Source organism: Xiphophorus maculatus, chromosome 13, assembly GCF_002775205.1.
Source record: "Xiphophorus maculatus strain JP 163 A chromosome 13, X_maculatus-5.0-male, whole genome shotgun sequence".
In the NCBI taxonomy this organism is placed as follows: Eukaryota; Metazoa; Chordata; class Actinopteri; order Cyprinodontiformes; family Poeciliidae; genus Xiphophorus; species Xiphophorus maculatus.
The window spans coordinates 9,770,435-9,795,331 of NC_036455.1; the positions used below are offsets into that span (position 1 = coordinate 9,770,435).

At 36.3% G+C, this 24,897-nt stretch overlaps 3 protein-coding genes across 4 annotated transcripts; 2 read left to right on the forward strand and 1 right to left on the reverse strand.

Annotated features, from left to right (window-relative positions):
- The first annotated feature begins 1,235 nt into the window (after positions 1 to 1,235).
- Positions 1,236 to 8,286, forward strand: LOC102226665 (E3 ubiquitin-protein ligase RING2-A). 2 transcript variants are annotated; one of them, XM_023345226.1, is made up of 7 exons: positions 1,236 to 1,489; positions 3,171 to 3,269; positions 4,258 to 4,418; positions 4,669 to 4,893; positions 5,666 to 5,986; positions 6,609 to 6,849; positions 6,941 to 8,286. In XM_023345226.1, the coding sequence occupies exons 2-7, from the start codon at positions 3,192 to 3,194 to the stop codon at positions 7,100 to 7,102; spliced, it is 1,188 nt and encodes a 395-aa protein (XP_023200994.1). In that variant the 5' UTR covers positions 1,236 to 1,489; positions 3,171 to 3,191; the 3' UTR covers positions 7,103 to 8,286. The 2 variants fall into 2 exon arrangements, with proteins under 2 accessions (XP_023200994.1, XP_005804784.1); XM_005804727.3 differs by having other exon boundaries at positions 1,237 to 1,489; positions 4,669 to 4,884.
- A 57-nt stretch (positions 8,287 to 8,343) lies between these two features.
- Positions 8,344 to 11,655, reverse strand: rps18 (ribosomal protein S18). The gene is made up of 6 exons (XM_005804726.2): positions 11,551 to 11,655; positions 10,844 to 10,942; positions 10,617 to 10,703; positions 9,654 to 9,755; positions 9,439 to 9,530; positions 8,344 to 8,465 (listed from the first exon to the last, which is right to left on the reverse strand). The coding sequence occupies exons 1-6, from the start codon at positions 11,551 to 11,553 to the stop codon at positions 8,390 to 8,392; spliced, it is 459 nt and encodes a 152-aa protein (XP_005804783.1). The 5' UTR covers positions 11,554 to 11,655; the 3' UTR covers positions 8,344 to 8,389.
- A 189-nt stretch (positions 11,656 to 11,844) lies between these two features.
- Positions 11,845 to 24,464, forward strand: vps52 (VPS52, GARP complex subunit). Its single transcript, XM_023345225.1, has 20 exons — positions 11,845 to 11,980; positions 12,630 to 12,711; positions 13,185 to 13,237; positions 13,825 to 13,900; positions 14,117 to 14,184; positions 14,376 to 14,551; positions 14,734 to 14,884; positions 15,414 to 15,514; positions 15,700 to 15,832; positions 16,040 to 16,097; positions 16,660 to 16,793; positions 17,208 to 17,363; positions 17,722 to 17,840; positions 18,009 to 18,132; positions 18,641 to 18,736; positions 19,003 to 19,110; positions 19,310 to 19,375; positions 20,767 to 20,878; positions 21,658 to 21,776; positions 22,529 to 24,464. The coding sequence occupies exons 1-20, from the start codon at positions 11,888 to 11,890 to the stop codon at positions 22,673 to 22,675; spliced, it is 2,172 nt and encodes a 723-aa protein (XP_023200993.1). The 5' UTR covers positions 11,845 to 11,887; the 3' UTR covers positions 22,676 to 24,464.
- Positions 24,465 to 24,897: the final 433 nt, after the last annotated feature.

Consider the following 24,897-nt stretch of genomic DNA (forward strand, 5'->3'; position numbering starts at 1 on the left):
ATCATAATAATAACAACAACAACAATAATAATAATAATAAAATTGCCAAACCTCCAAAAACTTCTGATACATAAATATTTCTTTATAAGAACTGAGCTTTTTAAACATGAAAAACGAAACAATCCCTTTGTAAGATGAGTATCTATTGAACAGGTATCTTAACAATATAATGTTTTGATTTAAATGTACTTTTAGCATTTCCCTCTTTGTATTGATTTTTTGTAGTTTTTGTTCTTCACTTGCTTCACCTTGTTGTGCAGCACTTTGGTCCAACTTATTAATTGTAATACTGCTTTGACATTGAAATAGGCCTCAGCACTAAAACAAGGCAATGACTTTTGAGAATAAAAATTATTTGAACTATATTCACTTTTGATATCTGCAGGAGATATGTGGTATTGGCCATAAACAACATGTCTAACAATATAAGTATGATTTATCTTGTTTCTAAGTATAGAATAAAAATATATTAATTATTAATGTATATAGAATAAGACACTGGACAATAAGAACATTTACCACAGGACAAATAACACTGTTCAATTCCTGGAAACAATATACCACGGAACGTCGTGAGGCATATAGCTGAGAGCATACAAAGGCCACAGACCTCGACACGGCCATCCAGAACTTAAGTCCCGTCCTCTTGCCGCATGTCTGTTATTAAACAGACATGTCTATTAAAAATAGCGAGATATAAAGATATGAATCTCAGAGTGGTCATTACAAAATGCACTAATGAAATTGTGCAAATAAAATCAAGGCTGTGAAACTGCATGTAATTTGAAATTAAATAAAACGGTGAAGTACCAGTAAGAATTTAAACACTTACTGCGTTTGTTTGGACGGGCGGTGGCTATAAAGTCTTATGACTTCTGAAGCTTCAGCCATAATGCTCTTTTGTGTACATAGGATGCAGCAGAACACAAAGCAAACACATACAATAAAAAGGAAAGTAAGGATTATTTCAGTTTTTTATTTTGTTAATACAAATCGCAGGAAACTTAGGCCTCAAGTACAAAGGAACCAGCTGAATTATGTCAGTCAGTCCAATTAAATGTGTAAGTTAGGGTCTAAAAACTTACTTAAAAATCAAAGCTTGATTTTTTGTATTTTACTCATCATTTGGTTGCCATTTACAATGGAAATAAGCTTTTCGGCATTTTATTTTCCTATACATGGCTTGTCCGTTGGGGGCAGTCTTGCTAGGTAAGCGCGGTAGTATGACGTATGAAGAAGACGACGCAGAAATATGGCTACAGCTAATGCTAACTAGCCGTTGGTGTTGAGAAAAATGTTGCATATTTGATTCTTCTTTGCTACTTATCCTCCAGACGAGGCTTAGCCGGGACACTATTTCGACTGTGTAAAGACCCGGGCAGAAGATACGCATCGGTGTGTGTGTTTAGAGGTATTTACTGAGAAGTTTGTCTAGAAGTGGTGTGTGTTGGTGTCTGCTCCTGTCAGCTGTCCGTCAGTTAAACGTCAGGTGAGTTTCCGATTTGATCGAGCCATTTAGTTCTTTCCTTGTCTAAAAGCTGCATGAAATGATTGGTAGTGAGAATTTTGCGTGTAGCAGTCAGAAACTGGGAAGAATAAAAGTTGATATACTTGTTTACTGTTAGAAACGTATGACGTCTAAGGGTTTCGTTGTTGCTGGGGTTTAATGATCTCACTGTCAAATTAGCCCATTTGAACAGCATGAGCTCTAAATTACGTATTTAAGAATTGTTTGGGGACAGTTTTTAGCGAACTATATTGAGTTATTTTAAGCTATTGGCAGTGTTTAACAGTGACATTCGAAATTTTAGATGATGCATAAACAGTAGAATAAATGTGCATACCAAATTCTAAATTTAAGTTATATTTATTGAAGAAAGGATGAATTAGTAGTTTCTTAACAGCAATGATGCTGTTATGGTCCACAATTGTGAGTATTAAAAAAATGTTTTTCTGTAAATTAGTTGCTCTCAAGGTATTTTGCTTAAACATGGGTCGCCATGAAGAAGGATCAAATCAAATTAACTGCAAAGATAATAAAAGATTAAAATAACAAAAAACGCAATTTGCATTGTGTTCCCAATAATGGATCTTTTCAATAATAATATAGTCACCTCTTAGGAAATGTAAAAAAGGACAATACAGCTGATGCGGCAGTACACAAGGTATCGAAATGTTCAAGATTTGGTTTCATAGCCAGGAGACTGCCCGGATTTTTATCTTATTGAGAACATATTTAGGCATTTTCACATAAACTTGATGTATTCCTGAATAAAAACCCCTGAAACTTAAAAAATGTCATTGTTTAAACTTCATTATACCATGGGGACATCTTAAAATATTAAATGCAGTAAAACTTGAAGAAAGTCAACTGTACTAACAAGAGTTCAACCAAGTTTTCTTCATACTTTATTTCTAAGGAGTAAGATTTTCTTTTAATCTCTGCACATAAGCCCTTCAGTCTCTGGTGGTCTTTTAAAAATGTTTCTTTTAACTTTTTCTGCCTGTCAAAAGGCAGAAAAACTATTCTATTCACTAAAAACTATTTACTAACTATCCAGTCATAAAAGCCTCCAAAGTCACATAACGTGTTGCCAATGTCAGGGACAAAATACCTGGAAAACTGCTGCACAAAACTACTTTAAAAGATTAAAGGTTTTGCTGAATGAAAGTACATAAAAATAGGGAGTAGTTAAAGCTTTTTCACAGTATTACTCATCAAACACTGAATTTCTCTATTTCAATTAACACCACCATCTTCCAACCCAGAAACAATAATGTATTGATATCAGAAAGATAATTTAGGATACTTCTTACTTTTAATCTATGTTTTCCCAACACTTTTCTTTGCAGGCCATTAAACATTGTCTCCATAATGAACTCTAGACGTTTATCACATCTTGACGTTTCACACTAAAGACGTTTATCACATCTTGTTGGAGTCTATCCAACTTGCCAAACATGTAATGATTATGATGAATATCAGATATACTGCCTTGAAATACAATATCCTACCAATGATGTTCTTGTGGTGAAAGATTTCCACCTGGTCTTTTTGACTAACAAATCCTATAACCACATAAAGATTTATTATGTGGTTCTTTCTGGGGTTAAAAAAAATAAACTGTTACTAAGAATATAATGTTTTGTTTTCTCTCTTTTTAACTCAGTAATTGTGAGAAACCGCAGGCATGGCAGCTCCTGTAAATATCCAGACTCCAAGTAAGACCTGGGAGCTGAGTCTGTATGAACTACACAGGAGCCCTCAGGTAAGTGGTAGCACAAAACAAATATGAAATTCATAAAGCTGTTTGTAAGTCTGGATTGATGTGACCATTGCGTCATGTTTAAAGGGTGAAATATGTACAGTTTCGAATTAGACATGGATATGTTGGCGCTGACCTAACAGGGTTAAAACTCCATTGTTCAAAGGGGTGTATTACAGAAGAGATTAATGCCTCAGCTATGTTTTGCTGAACAAAGGCTGCCTGTGTTAAATAAGGCTAAAGGTCTGCCTGTATGACATCAAAGACATCATAGATCAGTCTGTTACGATCACTGACTGAGTTCGTAACTTCCCATGTAGCAATCTCTGAAAGTAAAACCTGTTCACTAATCATTTTTCTTATGTGTGATGAAAAAGCCAATGTAGAGAAGATTTGTCACCTCTAAAGTCAGTTTGAATATATTTAAACACTGATCATAAGTTCAATTGATTACCTGAATATATCAAATTGGCAGACAATGTTTGAATTTATTGTCTATATTTGCTGTGAAGTTTTGTTACTTTTCCTTGTTTTCTTTTATTATTTTAGTTTTTTTGAATTCTCTCAACTCAAATGCTCAACAACTCCAAATATGTAAGATATCTTACAAATAGTAAGATATCTTACATATATATGTAAGATATATATGTAAGATATCTTACAAATAGTAAGATATCTTACATATTTGGAGTTAATATTGGGTTTATCCGAACTGGTCGTAAAGATTTTGCCTAGATCATTCTAACCAAATATATAAAAAACATTATGAAATGTTCCAAATTGGATTCCTTCTGATAGCATCTGAATTTGACTATGTAAATAGGTGGCTTTTACAGGAAATTGATTGAATTTACTCAAACCGGGTCCAAGGAAATCAACTTGTATGAATTGGACTAATTTCCCCCATAAGGTTTTCTGAGATTGGATTTTTCCTTGATTGTTACAATGTAAAGCAACAGAATAAAGCAGAATTTTGTTTGTGTGTACACAGGAGGCCATCGTGGATGGGACTGAAGTGGCGGTGTCTCCTCGCTCGCTGCACAGTGAGCTGATGTGTCCCATCTGCTTGGACATGCTGAAGAACACGATGACCACCAAAGAGTGTCTGCACCGCTTTTGTTCTGACTGTATTGTCACTGCACTGCGATCTGGGTGAGAACAACTGCCATTAGGCGTTAGTGAAGTAATGCAGGGTGGAAACTTTTCAATAACTGTTCAATATGTGGAGGTACAATACGTAAACATCTAACTGGGATACTATCAACCCATCTGATTTTGAGAATAAACAGGACAACTTTAGTATATCTTTGAATGGAAGTGTGTCATATATACACAGGTGCAAAACAAGTATTTTTAAATACTTCATTGTATTTAAAAAAAACTTATCTTTATGACACCTCAGGAACAAAGAGTGCCCAACCTGCAGGAAGAAACTGGTCTCCCGACGTTCACTGCGCAGAGATTCAAACTTTGACGCGCTTATTTCAAAGATCTACCCGAGTCGTGACGAGTACGAGGCCCATCAGCGCACCGTCCTGGAGAGGCTCAACAGGCTGCACAACAAGGAGGCGCTGAGTTCCAGCATCGAGGAGGGGCTCCGCCAGCAGGCCCGCTACAGGTCCGAGAGGTGGGGGAGGAAAGGGAGGTCGTCAGGAGGGCTCATGGCGAATGATTTCCCCCCCCCCCTCCTAGATGAAAATGTTTTTAGTATCACCAGACAGTTTATTCTACAGTAATCATTCCCAGAACATCTTTGCTGACATGGTGTAAATAGAGTAGTAAACTTGCATACTAGTTTGTCTGTAATTGCAGGTTCTTGTTTTTTAGAGAACTCACTGCTTCTGCTGCAATTATAATAACATCCAAAATCATTATTTTTGGCCTTTGAAATAAATATTTGAGTGTTTCAGATTTTATTCTTTCAGATAAATGGCCTTCTTTTAGATGAAGAATGAAAAAGTCAAATAGTTTTGTCATATCAGGCCAAGTACATATTCAAATATTTGTCTTGTTTTCATTAAATCTTCACTCATTCAGTCCAATTATAACGTTTTAGAGAGAAACTGCCAGTTGAATTTGTAATCTTTGATTGGGTTCATATTGATTATTCGGAATCATCATAGGCATCATGCATTTTATTCTGGTATTCATTGCTGAAAATATATTCTTGAAATATATATGTGAAGGCTGAATATATGAAAATATATTCAACCTTCACATCAGCCTTCTGCTGCCCCCTTATGTTAATGCTTTGAGCCAGCAAGTGGCACAATTTCAATCCAAAACGTTCAGTGCTGTTGTGTTGCGATAGCAGGGAACCATTATGAGGGAAAACATCTTTTTCAGTTTTAAACAACACTAACTTTAAAATTTTGTTAATGTTTACCCGCTCCTTACAGGAATCACCGTGTGAAGAAGCCTACTCAAGAGAGCGACAACACCACTTTCAGCGGTGGTGAGGACAACGGTGACTCCCGTTCACACCTGTCCCATGACTCTGCCCCCTCGAACACGCCACACCCCAGGGGACAAACTCCCCCGGAGGCTGGACCGAGCCGCAAGCGGCAGCGTGCCTCAGATGACGGCTCGGGCCCCGAGGCGGACAGCGGGAGCCCAACTCCTCCCCTGAGGCGCCACAAGGAGGGGCCGGCCTCAGAGATCGAGTTGGTGTTCAGACCACACCCCCAGCTGGTCCATGGCAACGACTACAACCAGACCAGGTGAGATAAGAACATCTCATGTTGCATCCAAAGAGCACAGTGTGTGTTACCACGAATAGGCCTTTCAATTTTGCTGGACGATAAATCGTCCCAGACGTTTTTGCGATAAACAAAGTATTGTTGTTTTGAGACCATTTTCAAGTTATATAATGGTTATGGCATAATAATACATAAGCCCATTCTCAAAGATCAATAAAGTTTGATCTAAATACATTAAAAAAAATTGTCCTTCAAAGAAAGAGCTAGTTGAGACCAAAGCACCAGACTGAAGAGTTTATCCAAATTTTGGTAGAAACAGAAAAAAAACAAAAAAACAATAAATTATGGAAATGATTGAGATTGTTTTATTTTATCATGCAATGACAGACCTGGCTATGGATACATGCTTTTTAGAAATGATATCCAACAATTCTATTTTTAATTGCATATTAATGTTTTTATTTGCCCCTTTCAGATTAACATTCTGCGATAAACATTTTCTTTTCTACAAAATTCTGAAGAATATCAATTTATGACCAGCTTAATTGTTTGGCAATTAAATAGTAAACTATCTTAAAATATACTGCTGTTAATAGCTATAAATAGTAATAGTAATACAACTCATCTTTCCCTCTTTTAACAGATACGTGAAGACAACAGCCAACGCCACTGTGGACCATCTGTCAAAGTACCTGGCGCTGCGCATCGCTCTCGAGGAACGACGGACTGATGGACCAACGGACAACAGAGGAAAAGAGGAGGGAGGAGCAGAGGGAGAAGGTGAAACTGGAGCAGCGTCAAGGAGTGGAGAAGGGACAAGTCTGAGCAACATCAGTGAGAAACAATACACCATCTACATAACAACAAGGGGAGGGCAGTTTTCAGTGAGTAACATTTCATTCATCTTCAGGATAAAATGTTTGTTTCTGCATAAAGAAAATTTTGCGAGCCAGTCACCTATCTTTTTCCCCTCAGACTCTCAACGGTTCTCTGACACTAGAATTGGTCAACGAGAAATACTGGAAGGTCCGAAAGCCGCTGGAGCTTTATTACGCTCCCACCAAGGAGCAGCAGCAGCCTCAAGCAGCGCAGCAGCATCAGCCGCAGCAGAAATCCCCCCCACCGCAGGATGGATGAGGTCATAGCCCCGTTCTGTCAACTGCTACGAAAACACCCATTGTGTTTGCAATCTAGCATTAATTTTGGTTTATTCTTTGATTTCTTTTGCGTATTTTTTACTTGAAACATTTGACGGCCTAGATGAATTGGAATTGATCATAAACAGAAAACATGATGCAATCTGCAGCATTAAAAGAAAAACATTTAATAAAATTCACTTAAGTCAGCAGACTTTTCCTCCTTCAGGATTCACCATTTTCTCATTCCTTAATTTTTGATAAAATTTTTGTTGGCTAATGTGTTTCTCCAAAAATCTTTGTATCATGTACCATTCTTTGTTTTGGTTATTTTACAATCATAGGACTCTTTAATTCCAGCTATTTTATGGTTCCTTGACTTGTTCTCAATATGTTGGTGCTTTAGATTTACTGTCATGATGGGCATTTGATAAGGCATAGGTCATCCCAAATAGTTTCAGAAAATGAATTGTGATAAGTTAATGTTTTTCCTCTCCTCTTCTTTGTCTTGCAATCCTGATGAAGAGTAATTTATATAATGCTACTTTTAATAGATCATATGACTGAAGCTCCTACCAGCTCTTCATACTTATAAAACAGCTGTCATGTCATTACATGTTGTACTATTGTGGCAGTAATGACTAATTCACAGCTGTAACTTTTCAACATTGAGTGAACAAACTTTTGCAGCAACAGCTCTGAATATTAAGATACATTGGGAGTGGGGAAATTGTACATTTTGAAGCTTTTCTTTAATATAGATATGTAGATTTATCCAACTGTATTTAGAATGCTCAAGTCTTACTTTGTCCTGAATAATTTTGCTGTAATATAACTGGAAATGGGCAGAATGATTTATTGCCGTGTTTTACAGCCTCTTATTTTAACAATTTTTCTGATGTTTCTGTATTTTAACTCTTTTCACCCCTTTGATTTGCTTTAGTTAATACCACAGTATGTTTCTACACTTGCTTAAAAGACAAAAAAGCCATACATGGGCCTTCTTTATGAAGGCTGAACACAAGTTGAACAATTTCAACTCTGCTTATCGTTTCTTTGCACTTTATATTTCCTGCAGCCATAGCTTACCTACTTTCATGATATAATGGGTAAATTAAATGCAATATTATTCCTGTTACAAAAGTCACTCTTTCTGAACAATTGAGAATAAACTATTTAAACCAATTTCAGGATCAGTATTTGAATCAAAAACAAAACAAAAAAAAAGACAGGATAGGTAAATTTTGTGAAGTGTGGTGTTTTATTGAAACAAAGGGAAGCAGGGAGTTTACTTCTTCTTGGACACACCGACAGTGCGACCACGACGGCCGGTGGTCTTGGTGTGCTGACCGCGCACGCGGAGACTGTAGATAGAGAAAAGAGATGCAGGAAAAGTTAAAACTAATTAATTTTAGTTCATATGGAAACAAACTAAAGCAACAAGGACAGTTTTTTTCCCTTGGCAAATATTCTTTAAGAGCACTGTAACAATTTCACAGCAATACTTCAAAAGGTGAAATATATGTACAGAAAAATGTACTGTGGAATGGGGATTTTTACCAACTAATAAAGTTTATGCAGTAAATACAGTGCACCTTCCAACAGGAAATGCAAAGCTACACTGCCATATGTCTTTTACACGTGCCATTTTTTGTATGTAAAAGAGATGCCTTTTCCATTGTTATATAGACATGCTTGCCTTTCACACAGGGACCAATTTGCATTGGGACATTTACACAATATGCAACAGAAAAACTTCACTTTTAAAGAGAAGGACAATACTTTAGAAGGCTAATCAGATTAACATGATAGCAAAACTAAATTTAATGGCTTTTTAAATAGATTTTATTCAGTAGAACATAGACAGGGACGAGGAGAGAGAATGGCCTGAGACCAGGAATCTAACCCTGGACAACCATGTCGAAGATAACATCTCCACATGGTGCATGTGGTCTTTAAAAACTGAGTCATCAAGGACCAGCCTGCTCTTCTTTTAAGCCATTTTATTTAGTTAATTTATTTAGCCAGGCGTAGTGCAAAGTGTTCAGTATAGAAACCAAAATCATTCAATAGGAATTCAAGTGTCCCCAGGACAGGCTCTCTCTGCACCACTCATCTGTTCACCTTCCTGTATTTGAACAATCTTGAGCTGAACCAGTCTGCCACAGTCTGTGTAGGGCCTCGACACTTTGAGTTGCAATATTGTTCTCAATCTTAGCTTTATCCCAGTATTACGAATTAATCGACTAAAAATGACAAGATTGGTGTGAGAACAGAGCAGCTCCTGGTGAACAAGATGTTGGTGTTTGTTCTTGGACAAACGCTCTTAATTCTTACCCCCAGAAGTGTCTGAGACCACGATGAGCCCTGATCTTCTTCAGTCTCTCCAAATCTTCTCTCAGCTTGTTGTCCAAACCGTTGGCGAGGACCTAGAGATGCACATAAAAGTGATCCGTGACTAATTGAGGAAACATTTAAAAAAACTTTACAACATTTCAGGCTATAGTATCTCACTGGGTCCAAAAGGATTTATAATACTGTTGACCACTTACTTGGCTGTATTTGCCATCCTTGACGTCCTTTTGCCTGTTAAGGAACCAGTCTGGGATTTTGTACTGACGAGGGTTCTGCATGATAGTCACTACCCGCTCAACCTATAAAAAAAATAATTAAAAAATCATATATATAGATACATATATATGTATGTACACACACACACACATATATAGCGTCATTAGGACTAATAGTTGGTAGCAAATAAGAGATAGCTTGAATTCTACCAGAAAAAGGTCAGCCTATTTGCCTAGATGTAAATTTATTTATTTTTAATCATGAATCTGATGTGGATCAAATGTTTATTTTACCAACACATGGCTTCAATGTTTGTTTAGATAGTCTTTCAATAACCACCACAAAAAAAGTGTTCAGGCAAGTGAACGAAAGATATTTAGCTTTTAAATTATTTTTATTATTTTGAGGAATATATGCCAGTTAAGATAGAACCTAATGTTTTGAAATCAGATTATGAACCACGGTGTTCACTTTTTATTCCTTTATAACAGATAAGATGCTACTCATGTGAAGAGGATTATCTCATCATCTAAAAGGCTGAGATGTTTAATATTTCGACTATCTCACAAAGAACTCAGTTACTGGAAGGGCAAAGATCAATGGCAACCACATTTCAACCTTACTGAAGCTTCTGTTCATAAAGCAGGTTGTGGTTATACGGTCTAAAGAACCTCCCTTCAAATAACCAACTATTAAAATGCGTACACAATAACTGCAGAGCAGGAACAAACACATGGTCAAGACCAAAACTTCCAAAACACAAAATGGAAAACATTCACTGTTGACATTGGTAGGGCAACTACATCTTTACAGCAAATTTGAACTATATACATTTAAGTTTTCAAGACAACAATCATTCTTATTTAATTTAGTAATCTGTCCAAAAAAAGATTTCTAGCCAGACTTGGAACTAATAATTTTCAGTTTTTAGCAGCAATGCTTACCTCCTCCTCAGTGAGCTCTCCAGCCCTCTTGTTGAGGTCAATGTCAGCTTTCCTTAGGACGACATGAGCGTAACGTCTGCCTACACCCTTAAATCAGACAAACAGTAATTTAGTATTACTCTTATGGAAACAATCAGAAGAGACCAAGTGCAGCAAGCTCAAAATGTAAGTTCAAATGTAGCACAAAGTGTCAACTATTTTAAAAAGATCAATTTTTTCAAATATACCTTGATGGCCGTAATGGCGAAGGCGATCTTCCTCCTACCATCAATGTTCGTGTTGAGAACACGAAGAATGTGCTGGAACTTCTCAGGGATGACCAAAGACTGAAATCATAACCATAACAGGAAAAACATCACTAAAAGAAAAGAGATGATCAGAGGCTGAATCCTAGCAACAGAACTACCTTAAGACCACAGCATTGCAAAATACAAGATACAATCAACTGATAAATGTTTAACTTGTTCAATCAAACTAAATGCAAAAATGCAAATCTTAATACAAACAACAGGCTTCCATTTGTAGTGCTCTTGTTAATGCTAACAAAGTAGCTAGCTCAGCGATTGAAGCCCCGAGCAAAACTGTATGGGCGATATAAATATTGATTGGACCTCAAACGTAGCAATGTAACGCAAGTTATCACTGCTTTACCTGGCACGTAAAACGTGTTTTAGCGAAATTAACAATGAAAATTGTAGGTATTAATTAATCCACTGGCGCTTCTTAGCTTGTGACTCCTCACAGCTAACCAGCGTTGATAAGATAGGGTACCATATTTCAAATATAATGTTTCATATTTAAACGATTTCAAGTTATTTCATCACCACAACATACATAGTACTTAATGGGGACGAATAAACCACAGATAAAGTAGATATAAGCTCGATGATTACAGATTTTAAAAACATACTAGATCGGTCGAAAACCAACTTACCATCTTGGAAGCAGGTTCCGTGCAAAGAGGAAGACGCTATTATCTCGCGAGACTTTGCCTGAGTTTTTGACAGGAAATTGGTCCTCCGTTTTTAGTGAGTCCGATGAGATTCTATGCATCTGAAAGCCAATTTACGAAAACATAAATTATATACATGTTACAGTTATTTTATCTGTATAAAAACAATTTCGCCATTCTGAAGCCATATACCTTACTAGGTTTATAAAAATGTTAAATGCTTTTTCATGGCTGATATCTGTAAGCGGAACCAATGTATTGGTTGCATTTGTGTTTTTGTTTTCCTTTCTATCCTCTACGTTAGCATAAATTCGCCGCAATGGCGGAGGGAGTACCTGCTGGTATTATTGAAGCCGACGTAAACATAACTGGAAACCAAACACAAATCGCCATGGCGTATCTACAGGACGAGGTGACAGTTTATTTAGTTGACTCGATAGCCTTTTTTGAGGGAACTCAGTTAAATATTCAGAATAGCTTTGGACAATAATAGCACCTGCTAGCATTTCCCTAACAGGCTTCAAACTGTCTAGTCAAACTGTGGAGCACCTAGTTTGATGATAAAACCAAGATATTAAATGCTAACTATCAATCAGTTGTTGACCGACAACTTGATTAATTACCATGTTGATTCCAAACAACGAAAACCTAACTAGAGCAGACAATTGAGGGTGTTGCAAGTCAGGTGAGATTTTCACTGTGATAAACATTTGGTGGTGTCTTCTATACTTTGAATACCTCGCACTGCACAAGTACAAGTTTCACTAAATGAGATGAAACCCTTAGAGCACAGGTGTCAAACTCCAGTCCTCAAGGGCCGCAGTCCTACAGTTTTTAGATGTGCTACAGGTACAAAACACTGGAATGAAATGGCTACATTACCTCCTCCTTGCGTAGATCAGTTCTCCAGAGCCTTGCTAATGACCTAATTATTCTATTCAGGTGTGGTGCAGCAGAGGCACATCTAAAAGTTGCAGGACACCGGCCCTTGAGGACTGGAGTTTGACACCCCTGCCTTAGAGATTCTTTTCTGAAATATCTATATCTTTATTTTTCTCTAGAAAACTGATGGAGACATCACTAACCTTAACTTGGGAGAACTGGACCTGACCACTGATGAGTTTATCTTGGACGAAGTGGACAGTAAGACTGTGGTTCATTACTATATTGCTCCAACCTTTTTTTAGTTCACAAGGGATAAACATTTGTTATTGTATGTTCATATTTAAGCACCTTTTCATTCTGAAATAAGTTCACAGTCCCAAAATAAACTAGTTTTGCTCATTTATCGTTTTCCTTATGAAACAGTATTTAGTAATGCAGCGTTCATACATAATTGGTCTGTAAACATATTATCTCATCACTAAACATTTGCAACTTGGTCTCTGCGATCTTAAGTTCTGTTTCATTCTTTTTCCTTGCTAACAGAATCTGTATTTGATTTTATCTGAACTCTTAAAGTCTCTCATTGGCATGTTTTCATATTTTAGCTGTTGCTATACACTTATTTAAACATTTTCAGTCAAGTTTGGAGGATGAGTTTTTGTCTTAAAAAGTCTTTTTGATCTCAGATTTCTACAAAATTTTTCTTAATTATTATATCTTTCCTCCTGCAGCTCATATTCAGGCAAACTTGGAAGATGATCTTGTGAAAGAAGCTCTTAAAACGGTAAAAACAACATAACACATTTGTATCAAATATACAACTTAAATGTTTAAACTGACCTGGCTATTAATCCTCCTCATTTCTCCACTGTAGAGATTTAAATGGCCAAAGGATAACACCTGTTACTGTGACAATTACTTACTTCTTTATTATTTCTGAATTTTATATTTTGAATAAAGTGTACACTCAAGAAAGAAGGCATTCATTATTGTGTCTCAGTCACTTTCACTTTGCTGTTGCATTACCTGGTCCAGTATGTATTCTTTTTCACAAACCAGAAGCACAAAATATTTGGTGTAACTACACTGTTCATTTGTAGTTTCTGGCCTCTATGCAGTATATTGTTGTACACAAATGTAATTTGTTTTAATCCAAACTGCTAAATGAACATGTTCTCTAATGTCCTGAATCATCTCAGATTGCTCATCAGCCAGAATACACGTGGTCTGAAAAACCCTCTACAAATGAAGCAGTTACTTTTAACATGCTCTATTTTACAATGTAACTCTGAGGTGGACATCTTTTTACATGAAGCCAATAATAACCATGTTTTCTAATAGTTCAGTTCTTCTCTTTGTGTCTGTTTTCAGGGTGTTGACCTACGTCAGTACTCTAAGCAGGTGGAGGCGGAGCTGCAGAGGATCGAACAGGCCTCCATCAAAGATTGTATCCTTTAAATTTTAGAACTTACTGGCCCTCACGTTGTATCAATGTCAAACACGTTTGAAGCGAGATATAGGCTATGACTAAATCCGTGAGTCTGTTAAATGGTCAATTAATAAACTAACATTTCATTGAATTGTTTACTGAACTCTTGTGAGACTTGGAATTGTTTTACTTTTTCAACAATGCAAAATTCCATCCTGAGCACATTTATGTTAGACATTAAGGAAAGTCAAAACATTGCTCTTCTGCACAACCAGATTACTGCGTGTGACTCCATACTGGAGGTGAGACCATACTTAAGCACAGTTTATTTATATAGCACCTATCCACAGTACATCTAATAGAAAAATGTTCCATTTCCACATTTTTCTTAGTGTGTAGCTATTTCATATAACTAGAAAAAGATTAGTTAAAACATCTTTCCAGTTCTTGAGTTACAGATTTTTAATAGGTTGCTTTTTCTTTTCTTTCTTAGCGAATGGAGGGTATGCTGAGTGGCTTTCAGAGTGACCTTTCCTCCATCAGCAGTGAGATCCAGACCCTGCAGCAGCAGTCAGTCAGTATGAACGTCCGATTGAAGAACAGGCAGGCCGTACGCAGCCACCTCAGCCAGCTGGTGGACGAGCTAGTGGTGCCCGGAGTCATGATCTCGTAAGTTTAAAACAGAATAATTTCAATCATGTTGAGCATACAGACAACAGTTTGGAAAGCCTTAATTAATTTTCATGTTGCTTCATGACAAAATTAGAATAAGAAAAATAGGGATGTTGTATTAAAAATGAGCGACTAAAAAACTACTACAAGCGGCTTGATGTTGTCCTCTGTCATTGCAGCACCATCCTGGAAAGTCCAGTGACGGAGCAGGAATTTCTTGAGCAGCTCCATGAGCTCAACACAAAGATCAACTTTGCCAAAGAGCTGAGCTTCAGAGAAACTTTGGCCTGCTCTGACATCCAGGACATTGTTGATCGCCTCAAACTCAAGGTAAACCCCAGAGAGAGTGGAAATGTATTTTATGTTTTGTTACTCCTTGCGTCACAGCAGTAAATTCAGTTCTTTTATGTTCATGATAGATAGATAGATAGATAGATAGATAGATAGATAGATAGATAGATAGATCTTTATTGTCATTGTCACAAGAATAACGAAATTTAAAAAGTGCCATCAGTCAGTGCATATGCTTAAAAACAAAAAATAACTGTCTCACAATTCACACATAATGTAAGACATAACAAATAACTGGTAAAAAAAATAAAGCCACATTCTCACATACATCATTCATTCATGTTGTTTGCTTTTCAGTCATTGCTTTAAATGTACTCTTGCTGCATAAGGAAACACTTGTTTCAGGGTGTAGTAATATATGTACATAACTTTTTAACTCATTTGTCAAATGTTCAAAGGAACTGTTTGAACCCCGTATGAGTTTAGTTGTATTTGTATAAGTTGAACTCCTCTAGGATTCTTTTACAATGTTTTTCACAGTGAGTAAACTGAACTCTCTCCCCCTCAGGCAGTCTCAAAGATCAGAGAGTTTATTCTTCAGAAGATCTACTCCTTCAGGAAACCAATGACAAACTATCAGATCCCACAAAATACTCTGCTGAAATACAGGTGTGTACTTTTCTACTTTATGGTGGCTTTTGAAAAGGGTCATTCCAAATTTACATAAAAATTAAACCATCAAAGCAGCTAAAATGTCTAAGTTGAACAAAAGACCACATCCTTTTTCTATTTATTCCATATTCTAAAATGAGTGAAAATGGCTGATGGTTGTCCTTCTGACTGTCCTGCTGCAGATTTTTTTATCAGTTTCTTTTGGCTAATGAAAGAACCGTTGCCAAGGAGATCAGGGACGAGTATGTGGACACTATGAGCAAGATTTACTACAGTTACTTCAAGTCCTACAGTGGCCGGCTCCTCAAAGTGCAGGTCAGTGGATCCATTAAGAAAAATCACAAGCGTGTGATGTGACCTCCATAAGTTCATCTCTGCTTCATTACTTTTTGTATTTGGTCCACCACACATCCCAGACTGTCAGGATGTGGGAAAGCACTAAGCTCTTGTCCTTTTACTACCCTTCATTTTATTTAAAGGGTTTTATTTTATATTAGAATTTGTTTTTCTGCTCTGTTTCAGTATGAGGAGGTAGCAGACAAAGATGACCTGATGGGAGTGGAAGATACAGCTAAGAAAGATATCCTTCAATTTCTGTCTTTATGCATGGTTGTGTTTGCTCATGAAAAATGAAACATTCAAATTACATTAGAAGAAAATGAAACATAGTTTCTCTTAGGTAAGTAATACTGTAAATTATTTTGTTTTTAGAAAGAGTTTCATTTTCATACAGCAAAAATGATCATTTATTTTATAAAACAAAACATATAAAATCTTGTACCATGTTCTGCTACAGGCACACATAAACTAGAAGTGTAACCTTGATCCTACAAGTTCAGCACATTTAAGTCACCTTTTAGAATAAAGTGTTTAGTTTTTTTACTGAATTTTCATACATTGGCTCGTTATGTCCTCATCTATGAATGACATTTAACTGTTTGTGTTTTATGTTGAGGAGTTTCTGTAAACGGTTTCCTCTGTATGAATGTTGTCAGCTAAGGTAAAAAGTTTTAATATGTTAAGCTCAATTGATCTGAAGTGTTTCTATCAGAAGAACTCCAACTGCATGACTGTCAGTTGGACACAGGACAGCATTGATGTACCGATGCCCAGTTTAAATGAGCCTTGACTTTGAGCTGCAGGTTTTTTCTCCAAACCGTCTTTAAAGAGCAGGAACACCATTTTCACTTTGGGCCAGAGGGGGGCAATATTGAGTCCAGCAGAGCTGGAGGGTCCCATCCTGGTTCCACATACAGCTCAGAGAGGGGACAGCAGGGTGAGCACACGTTTAAAATTACAATCTAAATTAAAAACAAAAACTGATTTTATTCAAACTGTGAAAATACTCCTTGTATTATATACAAGGTTAACACTGGCTGCATTATAAGCGATAAATGATCAGTAATACTGTGATATGAGTCACAATATACATTGTTTGTACATTCCAATAAATTGTTCTCCTACAAATATAAAATTTTCATTTTTCTCAAAGGATTAATTGACTATAATTATATCCTTATTTTGTAACATAAACTCAGAAAGATAAATGTTCTTAAATATTGCCATAAAAGTCAATATTTAAGCAGGGGTAGGAAATGGTGTTTGTAATGTAAATATTAGTATTTTAGCATCATTTCTGCTTAGGGCTAAGAAACATTGTACTGTAATCTGTTAATTGTCTGTTCCCCAGTATCCGTATGAGACGTTGTTCCGCAGCCAGCACTATGCCCTGCTGGACAACAGCTGCAGAGAATACCTCTTCTTGTGTGACTTTTTCATGGTGACTGGAAACTCGGCCCTCGACCTTTTCAACTGCATCATGGGGAAAACTCTCAGCATGTTCATGGTATGGACATCTGTTTTATCTCCAGTTGTATAGTTGTATGGGTTTCATCCTACTGTAGAGTGCACACACTTTTGTTTTATATTTTACTCAATGCACCTATTGGTGTTTTTGTTCGTGTATGTAAGCCTAATTTGCCAAAATGGAAAACATATCTTAATAATGCATGAACAGGCTTTTATTATCTGATCTATAAATCTGTAGTTTTAGCTTTTTTAATTTATTTTATTTTTTTTATCTCGTGTTTATAGTTTTCATTTACAATTCCAACCTGGGCAAGCGGTTATTTATTTACTTCACTTTGCCTAATACACTACACACCTAAAACTTTAGTGATCTTGTTCTCTGTGTCTGCCTGCAGAAGAGCATGTCCACCTACGTGTCAGACTGCTACGACAGCATCGCTATCTTTCTCTGCATCCATATCATCCTCAGATTCAGAGCCATCACAGCGAAGAGGACCATCCCTGCTCTTGACAAGTCAGTTTCACATTGAAATTAAAAATACGTCATATGGATTTATGTTTTTATTTATTTTCTTACTTTCATTGGAGTCATTCTTACAAGAACAACTGGGGGGATGCACATATGATTGCGTTATTCTTTATATTTCTAAAATCACCTGAAGAAGTTGTGATTGTTTCTCAGGTACTGGGACACCGTGTTGGAGCTGCTGTGGCCGAGGTTTGAACTCATTCTGGAGATGAATATCCAGAGCATCAGAAACACGGACCCTCAGAAACTGGGAGTGCTGGACACCAGACCACACTACGTATGTGTTCACACACGAAGACCACGGCTCCTGGCCTCAATCATAGTGAAGCTGTTGCATCGGTTATGGTTCCAGCTTTATAATTACATTTTATGAGATGTGTGATTTGGTATAAAGAAAGTTATGTAGGTGCATTGCAGTAAAATTTAATGTAATCAACATTTTATTTATTTCAGTAATTATATTCTAAAAGTGAAATCCATATATTCCATAAAATCACAGTGTTTAGTAGTTTTTATGACTTACAGCTAACGAAAATCTGCAAGATTCTGTTTGTATGCAAGTAAGAGCAAAAACAAAAAACTGGATTTTTAATAGAAAAATGTTCTATTATTTCCATATTAATGCATATAAATTGCTGGAATGACAAAGGTTCTTTAGCAAGGCTCTTGCTAAAAAACCTGGTTGTTCAGACTACTTTATCCATCCATATTAATGGAAAGTTGAGTGGAAGAAAAAGTATATCAAAAAATGTTTTGTGGTGTGAGTTTATGTTTTCTAATTTCAGATCACTCGGCGATATGCAGAATTTTCCTCCGCCATTGTGAGCATCAATCAAACATTTCCTAATGAGAGGACCAACACTCTGCTGGGCCAGCTGCAGGTAACACACACACATGCATTCACACAATATTTATTCTATGATTATCTGCTGCCAAAAAAGTATTTCAGTTTGATGTGGTATACAAGTGGAGAGAGAAAAATTATTCAGAATTTTAAATTACGAAGAAATATTGGTCAGTTTGAAATTTCTCAGTTGAGGTTGTTTAGCAGGTTTTTGCAATGGAGTAAATCAAACAAAAAAACCCCAGTTAATTACATACATACAGTATATGTATATATATATAGACACATAATTTTTCTTTGCAGGTTGAGGTTGAAAACTTTGTGCTGAAGATGGCGGCAGAATTTCCCTCCAGGAGAGATCAGCTGATCTTCCTCATCAACAACTACGACATGATGCTCAGTGTCCTGATGGTGAGAATTACTCCGTATTTAGTGTTAATGATGTTTGCTCTGTAATCTGCTTTGATGATTTGCAGGGCACAAAAGGTTCTGTATTTGTTTTTTTAATCTAACACAAATCTTTTCTTTTGTACTAGAATATTTTTAGTATTTGTTTTCGTTTTCACTTGTCAATTCTGATTAGGTTGTTGTTGTTTTCTAACCTGTCCAGGAGAGGGCAGCAGATGACAGTAAAGAGGTGGAAAGTTTTCAACAGTTGCTCCTTGCTAGAACGCAGGTAAAATCTGATTATTTTTATTTCACAACACATTAAATTAATATGTATAACTAAACTTCTAATTATTAACACTTATAATTAAAAGAATCCATGAAAATATTTCAAGAGGTGGGTATTTAGTTACACTTTTTTCAATTAACACACTTTTGTTTAATAAATTAGTTTTGCATATTTAAGGCATATAATTTATATTTATTTTTTATAGTTATTTATAACAATCTAAAAAAAAATTTTAAACATGCATCCTCTGCTCGTAGAAAAGATGTTAGTCTGTTTAAGAAGAGTCACATCATTGGTTTGCATCAAGCAGAGGAAAAACTCTAAAGACATGGCAGTAGTTATTAAAGTGGGATTAGAAAAAGTTAATACATTATTGAAGGTTGAAGGAATGTTGGGGACCATTCTTCATCTGTATCCTTAAAATGACCAGAAATTGTTTTTATATCAACACCAATATATGTTTTTCCACAAAGTAAATTATTGGAAATAGTAAAACAATTTTTAAAAAGCAATAAAACAAGCATGTGAAAAAGTAATTGACTTTTTGGTTCAATTTCACTTGCCACTCCCAGACATTTCAAACAAGGACATTGCTTAAATACAACATGAAGCAGGCAAAAAATCCTTGCCTTGCCTTTTCTTTAAAGGCTAAAAAAATCCTTTAAGAAAGGCTTTTTTTAAAGACTTTTCTGACAGAAGCTTGTCTTTTGTAGCTTTAAAAAAAGACTAAAATCCCTTTGTATCTAGAGGAGGTTTCCACAGATGAGAATGACAATATGTTTGGGAGCAGGAAGAGGATGAAGAGACCTTCCTGCAATGGATGATAAAGACAGCACATCATGTTTTTAGCTAAAGATATTCAAGAACAGATGAGAAAGCAAAGTTATACATCCGGAAAGAGCTGCAAAGCTATTTCTAAGGCTGTGCTCTGAAGCAGTTCCAGCCAAACTGGACAAAATATGTAACTATGGTGAAACTTCCCAATTACTCAATTGGTGCATCACAAACTCCCTCTAGGAAGTCACAAAAGTACATAGAACAACTTCAGTTAAGCACACTTGGATTATGTAGCAGAACAATAAACCAAAAAAAAAACAACTTTTAAAGAAATGCTGGTTGGAGGGGCCTAGTGAAATTCCATACTTAATTACATTTGGGCTGTTGTGGCATGACCCTAAACACACTGTTAAGTCTTGAAAACCTTCCATTGTGATTGAATTCAAACAATAGAAAAGCAGTAGGAATACTGTTTCTCAGCACATTATTGCACACACATTATTATGTAACACAATAATAAGCTTTAAGCTTGTTTTATGCCTTTAAGCTTTCGCTTCAAGCAACTGAGCTTTTAAATATTCCTCCCTGTTTTTTATTCCGTCCCCACCTCGCAGGAGTTTATCGAGGAGATTCTGTCTCCTCCCTTTGGGGGGATGATTGCCTTCGTGAAGGAGGCTGAGGCACTGATGGAGAAAGGGCAGCTAGATCGACTGAAGAATGAGGAAGGTGAGAGAAATGTTTCAGATGTAGAAATGACTTTATGCGAAGGGCTGAAGATGGAACAGAACAGAGCTGCTAGCCACACCCAGAACAGTTTGTACTCTCGAGGCTTTATGGCCGCTATTGTTAAGGTTTCATGACAAAAGGAAACTGTGCATTTCTCCTAAAACTAAACCATGCCATTTTAAATGTTGAAGGGTTTTAGTGGTTATTTTAGATTTTGGGAACTTTAAATGCCTTACACAAATTTCAGATCATTTCTGGTTGTCACATATGTATTTTATGTAACTATAATACAAACATGGCTTATTTGGGTTATTGCTTATTTTGGTTGTTACTTGTTTTGAATACCTTCTCATGAGGGATTGTCAAAGATCACTCCGTTCTGGTCTCATGCTCTTCTTCACTCTAAAGATGATTGGAATACACCTAGATGTTTGTTTCATTTCAGCCTTCAGTTTTGTTTTACTGAGCAATGTGGAACTTCCTCCTTAGCTTTCCACTGTCCTTGCAGTTTTATGTCTCATCTGTCCAAATGTGTAGAAATGGTAAGTTCAGCTTTCTGCATCCTTTGTGTTTTGTCTTTTCAACCACATCATTTCCCCCGACAACCACAGTCTCATAAGTGTTTCTGCCATATGTAAAGTCAGACAGAAAACTGGCCTAAGTTCAGCATAAAGCAGAGAATGCAAGGAAACCTAACCATACTGCCCATTTCTTCCTCAGAAGACAAATAGAGAAAGAATAAAATGCTTGCAGTGCGTAACAGAAGTGTTTGTGTGCAGCTCGGATCACTCAGCTGGTCCGAGGGTTTTCCAGCACCTGGAAGCAGTCAGTGGAGTCAATGAGTCAAGATGTCATGAGGTCCTTCACTAACTTTAAAAATGGAACCAGCATCATACAGGTGAGCAACTAAACAAGTATGTTATCCAAACAAGCACTAGTGTCTGATTCCTCTAGTGCAGAATGTTCAGCATGATCATGCTGAAATGTTTGGCATATTGACCATTTCATTTGGAGGAAGTGCAGTTTTGAAGCATGGGCGTGGCACTATCATTTTATGTGGGTGTTTTGCTGTAGGAAGGACTGGTGCACAGCACAAAATTTCATCCTGAGAAAACAAATCATGTAGAATTTATGTAAGTTTGTCAACAAAATCATTTGAAGTCATTTGAAGTTGCCATCACAAAACTCAGATCTCAGTGCTATAGAACATTTATCGGCAGGGTGATCTGAGTGTCAGACAGCGAGAATAAAGCGGTTGTTTGTCTTTTGAAATACACCATATAAATTTCAGCGGTACAAGTGCATCACCTGTATAAAGAAAATTATTTAAGTGTATTTCCTTCTTGTTAAACATACATTAATTACTGAGAAGAAAGAAAATGTTTCTACATGATCTTGTATTTCTCTAAACCTCTGGACTGACAGACCATGCTTATTCCAAAATATCCAAAATTTGTTTCGATTTAATTAATGTCAAAGAACAAATATGTGGTATGAGCAAAGTATTCTGTTTGTTATTTCCACTCCACATCCACTTCAAGTAGACAAATAGGAAAGCAATGTTGAAGCGCCCATGTAGGAGGAAAGGAGCGCTGCACAAAGTCATTTTGCAAACTTTTACAAACTCTTGCTCTTTATCCTGCCCTGCAGGGCGCTCTGACTCAACTCATCCAATACTACCACGGCTTTCATAAGGTTCTGAACCAGCCGACGTTCCGCAGCCTGGCCGTCCGCTCAGAGCTCATCAACCTCCACCATCTCATGGTCGAGGTGAAGAAGCACAAACCCAATTTTTAACGAGTGGGAGAGTCGCTAAAACGCTGAGCTGCAACCTGGAAAGGATGACCCATCTAAGCTCATTTCGTCATTCCTTTTTCAGCCTCATTGAAGTCTGAATGTCCTCAGTCTTTCTTTTTTTCCACGTGACACAAGTTGCAACACAGATTACAGAGGAGGAGGTTTCATATCAACGTCTGACTGTTCATCATTGAACTTTTGCATACATTCCTCTGAAGAAACTGCAAAACACACATTTTGTGCCTGTGAACTTGGAAAATTAAGAACCTTCATTTAAACATAACCAAAATGTCCCCCGATTGAGTGTGCAACTTTGGTGTAAACGTTGCTGATATTAACGTAAACTACCAATATTTCGATCATTCAGCCAGTTGCTAAATCTGTGCATTTAAATTATCATCCAAATTTAGATTACAGAGGAATTAAATTAAATGTTACTATATTTTTCCCACTATTTATTTAAACAGTTGAACAAAATATTTGGGTGCAATTATGAAACACTGGAAGGACTTTACTGTGACAGCAAATGGACATTTGTGTGGCTGAAAGTATGGATTCAGTTATTTTGTGGACGTATATGAAGGAAAGTATGATTTTCTCTGGAAAAAGCCCACAATCTTGCTCTCCTAACATGGAAGAAACACTTGCATTTGTTTGTGATTTATAACACTGCACTAGGTCGAGAAAAGCCCCTTCAAAGTACTTTGAAAGGGCGTTGACCCTTAAGGTAGCTGTATTTTTGTCATGTCAGCAAATCCTATTGTTATAGGATTGAATTTAAAAGTCAATGAGCATCTCTTATCTTTGTTTAGAACAATCAATCTTTGGACTTTATCTCCTAAAAGCATTAATCTTTGGAAAAACCCAACTGCTTTTATCAACACGTCTATTAGTCCCAGCCTGCTCTCATTCCATACTTGTCAACAACATATTTAATATCTTGATAAATTATAGACAGAAACGGATCAATTCTCATGTGATTTAACCGAGTAATATTTTCTGAAGATTTGAGATTCCAACCTATTTTAATTAACATGATTCTGATCCCTCCTTAACCATTTACTAAACCTGACTTGTTCACAAAGAGACAGGCAATGTATTGGATGTATTGTATTCATTGTGAAGGAAGTCCTGGATAAAAAGATTATTCAAGTTGCAGCATGTCCTCGTTTCTTTGCCCTTTGTGTTGCATCTGTTCCTGTGAATGTGTGTATTAAGCCATTCCCATGTAACCAACATTCTGAATGAGTTAAAAATGAATAAAGAGCAAAACAAGTTTTTTTTTTAATTTCTTTATTTGAGATTTCAATTAAATAATAAATAATTTTTACAGATATGAAGCTTTATTTGTTTTAAACGTTTTCTACAAATACGGTCAAGAAACAATTTTGAATAAGCTTTGTTGTTTATAATTTTTAACAGTTATTTTTTTAATAAAATCACAAGTTGGTACAACTCAAAAAAGAATTAACATTTTGAAGCCATAGTTTTGGTGAATTATTTTATTGGTCTTTTAAACTCTGTTAGAGAGGTTTTAGACTATGTCAGTCTCAATGAGATTATGATTCTACATATTCGTTCAACTGGATTAAGAATTTCCATAAACAAATTTTCACTGTGAAATATCTGATTGTTAGATGGAGAGATCTGAATTTTGGAAGTAACGTTTTGTTAAAAAGGTACAAGCACTTCTTGTCATTTGTAGTTTTTTTTTTTAATTATTATTGTTTCAAATGAAAACAGATCAGTCATCACAGAGGCTGAAGCTAACCACTTGTTCGAGAGGCACCAAGATCAAAATGGACTTCTACTGCATTAAAAAAAAATCTCTATTCTGAAAAAGGTGTCAGTAGTTTATTGAAACGCTATTTTCTGAACCTTTATACCATTATTGTGCTTACAAGGGAGCTAAAGATTTTTTTTTTTTTACAATGGAGACGGTGGAAGGAGGCAGTGCATCACCAACGATCTTCATAAGTGAAACATGCTGAGAACAGAAACTATGAGTATTTCACTTCAAGTCAGAAAGAAAGCAATGTACGGAGCCCCTTGAAAGACACTGAAGGAAAATATAAAAATAAACTTTCTCATGCGCACCAGATATTGTTTGTTGTGCACGAGAAAGTATCTGGTTGCACAAGATGCTATCTGATGGGCAAGAGATGCTATCTGGTATGTATAAGAAAGTATGTGGTGCGTATGAGAAAGTTTATTTCTTCCTT

Excerpts from the sequence above, each read along its gene's own strand:
- LOC102226665 (XM_023345226.1), top strand. The coding sequence starts at position 3,192 with ATGGCAGCTCCTGTAAATATCCAGACTCCAAGTAAGACCTGGGAGCTG. Across the intron at positions 3,270-4,257 it reads AACTACACAGGAGCCCTCAG|GAGGCCATCGTGGATGGGAC; the intron begins GTAAGTGGTAGC and ends GTGTGTACACAG. Across the intron at positions 4,419-4,668 it reads GTCACTGCACTGCGATCTGG|GAACAAAGAGTGCCCAACCT; the intron begins GTGAGAACAACT and ends ATGACACCTCAG.
- rps18 (XM_005804726.2), bottom strand. Across the intron at positions 9,531-9,653 it reads AGGATGGCAAATACAGCCAA|GTCCTCGCCAACGGTTTGGA; the intron begins GTAAGTGGTCAA and ends GTGCATCTCTAG. Across the intron at positions 8,466-9,438 it reads GGTCTCAGACACTTCTGGGG|TCTCCGCGTGCGCGGTCAGC; the intron begins GTAAGAATTAAG and ends CTCTATCTACAG.
- vps52 (XM_023345225.1), top strand. The coding sequence starts at position 11,888 with ATGGCGGAGGGAGTACCTGCTGGTATTATTGAAGCCGACGTAAACATA. Across the intron at positions 13,901-14,116 it reads ACAGGCCTCCATCAAAGATT|ACATTAAGGAAAGTCAAAAC; the intron begins GTATCCTTTAAA and ends CATTTATGTTAG. Across the intron at positions 21,777-22,528 it reads ATGGAACCAGCATCATACAG|GGCGCTCTGACTCAACTCAT; the intron begins GTGAGCAACTAA and ends CCTGCCCTGCAG.